At 42.3% G+C, this 7947-nt stretch overlaps 1 protein-coding gene across 1 annotated transcript in view; it reads right to left on the bottom strand.

The window, feature by feature from the left end:
- The window catches only part of LOC104507729 (insulin-like growth factor 1 receptor), a gene marked incomplete at both ends in the record, with an annotated part of 120101 nt that extends 117206 nt beyond the window's left edge, over positions 1 to 2895 (bottom strand). The window contains one exon of the mRNA XM_010149094.1: positions 2350 to 2895. Within this exon, the coding sequence (XP_010147396.1) occupies positions 2350 to 2895 (546 nt within the window). The remainder of the gene's footprint in view (positions 1 to 2349) is intronic.
- Between the last annotated feature and the right edge of the window lie 5052 nt (positions 2896 to 7947).

The raw sequence follows: 7947 nt of genomic DNA on the forward strand, positions 1-7947 counted from the left end.
AGAAGCCAGGCTACTTAAAAGTACTAAGCGTTCCCACACAACATTTACCCAGGAACTTGGTATCTTTCAGCGTAAAACCTAAACAAGGACAAGAGAGATTTAATACACACTCCTCCAGAGATCCCGAGCGAAGAAAGATAAAAAGGCATAAAGGAACCTTGAGTGATAGACGGCATTTGCAGTTTAACGTTACTGTGACGCACAAGGAGAATGTCAGGGTTAAATTAGATACTACGCCAGAAAAATATTCCCTGGAAAATAACATACGTCTCCTATCCCTACTGGCAGGAAAATGCAGATTTAAACACTCAGTAACTTAAAAGCCCTTGCTTCTATTCTTTTTGATGTCTTGTGTAATTTTGTACTGCAAGAGCCCTCTCCAGATCAGGATTTCACTGCCAAAGCGTCCAAGCAATCTAGCAGGACAGACAAAAGGCTTCCTTTTGAACAACTGCACATTTATACCTCCCATGTTTTTCTTCAGAATGGGAGTACTTCGGGGTTTGTTTTGGTTTGGGTTTTTTTTAGATGAATAACTGGCAAATTTAAAAGTCTTCTTCCTTGAAGTCAGTGACTTACCACAACAAACAGATTATGTAAGTTCAACTTTCTCACTCCTTTTAGTGATTAGAACTTGATCATTTCTTTTTACACTCTCCATCCTAAGATACTCTACACCTACATTGTTTTTCCATAGCCTGATGTTCTTAACAAGCCTTTCGAGGCTCTTTTCCAATAGCTGCTTTCTTCTTCACAATCTCCCAGGAAAGGAAGATGAAAGCATACAGAAAAACATGGCCTACACCCTTGCCTTAAAAGTGCTGCCATCACAGTACAGCTATGACCTCATCTTACTTCAACAGATCTCCTCTCACGTGCATTTGGGATTCAATTTACTTTTACATTCTCTTAGAAGTCAACAAGCTTTTCTTGCACGTTACTTCTGTCTACTCCAAATAGCCAGAGCTCACAACAGAGAGCAAGTTGTTACAGCTCATTAAATACACTCGTTACATCCATTCAAAGTGCTGAAGGCAACGAGGTTGCACAGGAACCACCTGGGTCACCCTCTGCAGACACTGGAGTCACAGTCTCTCAATGAGGACATAAATTTGGTCTGCAGAAGCCTAGACTCACAGCAACAGGCAGCTCACCTCCCTCACCTTGGACAAATCACAGCATCTCCCTGTAATAGGCTGAGGCATTTTCTTTGTTTAAAAACAAACTTTATTTCCTGTAAGAAGCACAGCCCTACAAATGCCCTTTTTCAGAGATATTTTTAGCATGTGTTGGCTGAAACTGCTCTACAAGATACTGTCATTTCAGTTCTAATTGAACATGAGGACTTCAGAAGCAACTGATGAAGCATGTTAGAGAAAACAGTGTCCCCAAATGAAGGTAATCTGAATACTGCCCTGTTCCTGTTTTCTCTCTGTCTGGTGTTTCTATCATTATAGCAGATTTGGTCAAGTCTGCAAGTGGAATTTAGGAACTGTTCCTCCCAGTGACGACTGCTTGTAATTAAGCCCTACTGATACTGCAGGGCTCAGCTTTCGTAAAGTTACAGGATGAACTCAAAAAGCCTGCCATGTAATCATGTTATTTGAGTAAACTATGTATTTGTTTACTCTATTTTTAAAAAGTGAGAAGAGATCAGGTTTTGTTTTCGCTAATACTTGCTATCAGAAAGACATAAACCCTGCCATGCCAGATAAGAACAAAAAGAGGCAAGGATAATTTCACCAAGAGTGAAGATATCCACTGACTCTTTGACGCTACAGACTGTACTGTAAAAACTGATTTCACTGAAGAGTTCTTAGGTACAGCATTTACCATTACAGGAATTTCGGAACATGCATGCCAAGGGAGGCAAAGAACAAAGTCAAAGTAAGCCCAGTTAACAGCTTCAGTAGAGCAGTGACTGGCACAAACCTAACACCACTTCAGTAAGGAGGAGGAGACGGCTTTCGACAGCCACCTCCTGCCAAACTCCTCAAGGGAGGTAACTGCTTCCAGATTTGCTGTAATGGCTTTAATTCTACACTTACTTTGCATCTTTTCCATGGGGAAGCAACCCAGACAGTTTGTTGGGTTTTGTTGTTGGGTTTTTGCTTTCTTTTGTTCTTGCTGGTTTCGGCTTGTTTTGTTTAGTTATTAAATCAAGTGAGATGACTCTTTACTGGTTGGAGAGGAATCCAACCGTTGTGCGATAACTGGGCAACCTGTTCTGTGGACTACACACAACTAGAATAAAAGTTTAGGGTGCTGAAGGGCTTAAAATCAAACCATAAAATTAAACCTTTAGTTCAAAAAGAGGTAACAAAACCACACAATCTACTCAAATCTTACTTTTCTGGCAGTGGTTGGTGGTCCAGCAGCGGTAGTTGTACTCATTGTTGATGGATGTCTTCTCGCACAATGGCTTCTCTTCCATTGTTCCTGGACACAAGTCCCCACATTCCTTTGGTGGTTTATTCCCAACGATGTAGTTATTGGACACTGCATCTAGGATGAGAGACCAGTCCACCGTGGAGAGGTAACACAGGTCAGAGTTTTTCTCAATCCGGATGGCCCCGCGAGTTATGTTCCTCAAGTTGTGAAGCCCAATCTCTTTAAGATTAGTCATTTCAAAGATAACCAAGGCATAGTTGTAGAAGAGGTTCCTCCCACGAATGACTGTGAGGTTGGGGAAGAGATCACTGAGGCTTTCCAAGCCTGCCACACGGAACAGCAGCAAATAGTCAGTTATGACAGTGAGCTTTGGGAAGCGGAAGTTGCGGTAATCCTCTGCTTTAGAGATGAGCAGAATTTGAAGGAAACCCTCAATTACCGTACAGTTCTCCAGGCGTTTCAGCTCATGGATATCATTGCGAATGTCAACATTTGGCCCGCAAACTGGAAATGTAAAAGGAGAGAGGAGAGTTAGTAAAAAAATCATTTTAAATAAGGCTTTTAAAACTGGAATGCAAGTTGGATATTCTGATGGCCATTTTTAACGTCGTAATTAGGTTGCAACGTTAAAATAGGAAATGACGACTTGATTTACACCTACATTGAAGATTGATCTCATTTAACCTATCACGATAAACACTACCAGAACCAGCACCGAGATGCAAGCTATGTATATTCTGCAGCAGATAGAAAAATGTCGTTTTATTATTGCTGTTGACAAGAGCTGCGTTACAGTGAGGAACATAAAGATAAACCGAGTGCATTTGCACACCCTGCTTCAAATTACATCGTGACATGTGTGACCAGACGAGGGAGGTTCAGCCACATGACGCCAAACAAGTTAATCATAGAATCATAGAATGGTTAGGGTTGGAAGGGCCCTTTAAAGATCATCTAGTTCCAACCCCCCTGCCATGGGCAGGGACACCTTGCACTAGACCAGGTTGCTCAGAGCCACATCCAGCCTGGCCTTGAAGACATCCAGGGATGGGGCATCCACAACATCTCTGGGCAACCTGTTCCAGTGCCTCACCACCCTCTCTGTGAAGAATTTCTTCCTGATATCTAATCTAAACCTCCCCACTTTCAATTTATACCCATTACCACTTGTCCTATCACTACAGGCCCTTGTAAAAAGTCCTCTCCCAGTACCCTTGTAGGCCCCCTTCAGATACTGGAAAGCTGCAATGAGGTCTCCTTGGAGCCTCCTCTTCTCCAGGCTGAACAAGCCCAGTTCTCGCAGCCTTTCGTCATAGGAGAGGTGCTCCAGCCCTCTGATCATCTTCGTGGCCTCCTCTGGACTCGCTCCAAGTGGTCAATATCCTTCTGATATTGAGGGCTCCACAGCTGGACACAGTACTCCAGGTGGGGTCTCACCAGAGCAGAGTAGAGGGGCAGAATCACCTCCCTCGACCTGCTGGCCACACTTCTCCGGATACAGCCCAGGATACGGTTGGCCTGGGCTGCCAGCGCACACTGTTAAGTAACAGAGTGTGATCCACCGGTCATCACGTTACTAATTTACCCACCACCCCCCCGTAAGATACATGCAAATAAAAGGAAACGCTTCCCAGCCAATTACAACGTATTTTTCAAATCACTCTCTCCTCCCAGGGTCACAAGCCAAACTAGCCCCAATTCTTGAATGCTAGTCTCGCAATAGATGAAAACAAAACCCACAGAGAGCAGCTCAGCACTTCCTGCACTGGGACTGGAAGAAAAGGAAGTGCTTGGACTTGTAGCTAATGCACCCAATTTCTGTTGCAAGTTTCCCTGATTTTGGCACCAAGATACAAAAAAGTTTCTTGACTTCTAACAAATACAGGATTAAATTTATTTACAAGAACACAGAGCATCACAGTGAAGACTTTCCCCTGAAAACAGCAGGCTGAACTCAATGCACTCTCAAGAAAACAGTGACCAAAGGATTATACCCTAATCAACCTATATATTAGGTCTTTCCATAATAGACACATACCACAGTAAAAATTCTAAAGGGGTTGGAAGAAATGTATACTAATAATGTAGCAATTAGACATATAAAATGCATTTTGATGTAAAACAAAGAACTGCTGAGTGTAGAGGACTGTTGGGAAACCCTCAGAGCTGTGGAAAACATGGAAAAGAGATTCCCCAGAAGAGATACTAAGTTGCTTGTAAGCAAATAAAATAAAATGCCAATTTATTTAAGCAACCCAAAACTTAAATAAACCTCAAGCAATTTAATTTTGTGGAAAGGTTCTCTTTTTATGCATGCTAGGCTTAATTATTTTAACAACATCTTTTCCTCAGACAAGGCAAAGGTCTAAACAGACACTGGAGCCAAAAAAACTCAAATTCTAACCCAGACAAATTGTCCAGAGATTCAGAAATTGCGCTGACAATAGAAAGCAGTCCTTCCATCCCACAACACTTATCTAAGGCTAATAACTTAAGCTAACAAAGGATCCAGAACATGAGCGTGCTAAAACCACAGCAACTCTAATATCCAACAAGGACTTAAAGACTTTTAAGTCTTTAAAAGACTAAAGGACTTTCTTGTTAGAAGGACAACAAAAAAAAAAAAAAAGCAACCGGGTGAGATTGTTAAGAAACAGATGTTTTCTACACAAACTATTACCTAATCTTCCTTCTGCAAAGATCCAAGCTGAAAGCAGAGGCTGAGTGTGTGACTTGCTGCCCTAGAAGCAGCTATGTGCAAGAAAGTTAATTCCCCAAACCTTTGGGGGAGAAAAAAGCCCAAGCACTAAGCCAAAACTAGTGTACCAACATTAACACTTGGCCATCACAACCCGCGAGACAAGAAATTCCCATTTTAGTATCCACAAACTACGCAACAACTGCATGCTCCTGCCTGGAGTATGTGTCAAGGCTCTAACTTCAGGAGAGCATTAAGGAAGGTGAATGGGTTGGCATCACGCAGCTTTAGAAGCCAGATGGGAGAGGGGGAAGGTTAACGCGCTCCACGGGAGCGGATCTGGAAAGAGATGTACCGGTCATGTGCAGAAGGGTGGGCTTCTCTCCTGAATCGGTAGGAAAGATAACCTCAACTCAGATTAAACTCCTTTAATAAACTGGCACCCAAGTCTGGCTTCCAACTTCAGAAATGTTCTGCTAAAGCAACCATCACTCCACCCAGCCAAGGGAGAGTGCCCTCTGCCGAAAGCACAGAACGACACTAACACGAGTGTATTTACACACCGACATGGGGCTTCTCTTCTTTTAAAATGACAAGTTAGAACACACGGTGTGTCTCCAACTGAACTGGTTTGGATTCTGTCCCTACCTGCTGGCAGGACAACGTCAGCAGTACGGTTCCTGTTACAGCAAAGCAAAAGTAGCAAAATTTATTTTACTGCCATAAAACTTTAGAAAGCCTAACTGCTCCAAGCCCTTTATTTTGTTAAAGAAGTAAAATTTGCACTTGCGCTGACATTTTGTAGGCGAGGTTCCAGAGTGATGGGTTTAAAAACAGCTGAGTTACAATACCCTAAAGAACAATCTGTAAGAGAAATGGCAGCAACCGCTAACTAAAGCATTATATATCTGTCCATGCATCTTTTCTGAGGCTGGGCTTTAAAAGTCATATTGCTTTTAGCTTTATGTTTGTTTCAGCTTGAAAGTTACTTAATTTTAGGTATTTAATGCTTTAATAAATCAATGAGATTTCTAGAACTTTATGGCAGAAGCATGCACTCACTCGCCTCAATTAGGAAACATCATCCCCTTAATAGGGGAGAGGATGAAGTCCAGTGGGCTCTAATGTTAGAAATTGGTTACAGATGAGCTTGCTGTTGACATTTTTTAAGAACTTACTAGTTAATCTAGTGAGTTATGATTTGCAGAACTTCATGCACATAATGAGAACTGCAGAGACCCAAACGTGAAATTGGACAAGCATCTTGGTCCATACTGACATTCAGAAAAAACAGTTCCAATTAAAGCAGATGGAGTCTTTTTTTAAAGAAATTTCTTCTAGAGTTCACAAAGTTAATTATGCCAAAATGCATCATCTTTTTCTCACGTTTTTCTCACTTCCCTGAAAAGGATTATATGAAAACCAAATTAATCAGAGCTCAAAGTCAGCTACAGTTTTCATTTGGCTGTGCTATGTTTTCTTTGGATCCCGTTTTAGAGAACACGTATATGGACTTACAATATAAACTGGGCTGTCAGAATGAAGTGCACATAAAATGCTCTTTAGAGCATTTATATTCCATTTAACAGCTTTTGATATTCCAGCTTTTGATATTCCAGCTTTTGATATTCCAGCTTTAATATCACCAGTACAACTTACCTTTACTTCATGTTCAGTTCAGAACTGGAAATTAACTATTACATATTTATTTTGCTCACTTACAGAAAACAAAAATACACATCTGTTTATTACCATGCCCCAAGAGTTTTGGGTCTTGTGTAGATTACAAACACCCAGCATAATTACCAATAGTCAGATTCCTGCTGTTTTTTAGCTGCTTGCAGATATCCCAGCCTTTACTTAAACTGCCTATCATTTCTCAGACTTACTCTAAACTCAGCACCTAAAGCTGAGTGAGAAATTAGTTCTTTAAAGAAATACATGTTTATTTGTTTAAAAAGATACCTCCCCGAGAGAAGCAATGCATTCTTCACCCAGACAAACACAAATGCCTCCCTGGAAGTAGTGCTTTAGCCCTAAGTAGTGTGCTTCACCTACTACCCAACAAGCAGCCCACTGTGCTGTTTTTTCCTGGGAGCATCCCAGGGGCAAGCTGCAGGACATGTAAACTTCCAAAGGTAATAGAAAAACCCACTCCACACTATGGTCTGAGGGCCTGCAGCCCGTTCCTAGTCAGAGGACAGAGCCAAGCCTGACTCTGTAACTGAGACGGGGTCAATGAACTACCAGGAAAATGATTGCGCCTAACAGGTTGATACGACGAGAGTAACTAACGTGACCTGCAGCCTATTCCTTCATCTGGCAGAGCCTCCTCAGGAGCCTCCGTCCTCAGCGCTGCTCCAGGCTGGGGCTCCACGGAGCCAAACGGAGGCCATGAGCAAACACACGCAGCGCACAGGCAGTGAGCTGACACTGCTCATCACACACGATGGGGCTGTGTGTGACAGCTCAGGGCAGTCCTGTCTTCTCTACCTTAACTGCAATTTGCTAACGCTGATTTTGATCGTAACGACACACTCTGACATGGAGAACCACCTTGACACCTTGAGCAACACCTGCTATTTGATCATCATCTATCATCAAAAGATCACTTACTCCATGCAGCAGGTCTTTAGTCTTTTTATATACCCACTAGTCATTTCAGGTCACTAGCTACTCCTACAAGGACTTGCCTGCTGCCCTTCAGCGTCTCGAAGGAATGACCCTTTTTGCAAAGTGACACGCTACAGAAGACAAACGGGCAGGAAGCTGCTGTTCAACATTCACCCTATAATACAACCTCGGCTTGTCTGCATCTGTCACAGCTCTACATACACTCATCGCAGTTAATTTGTTAT

Source organism: Eurypyga helias, unplaced genomic scaffold (assembly GCF_000690775.1).
Source record: "Eurypyga helias isolate BGI_N326 unplaced genomic scaffold, ASM69077v1 scaffold33223, whole genome shotgun sequence".
In the NCBI taxonomy this organism is placed as follows: Eukaryota; Metazoa; Chordata; class Aves; order Eurypygiformes; family Eurypygidae; genus Eurypyga; species Eurypyga helias.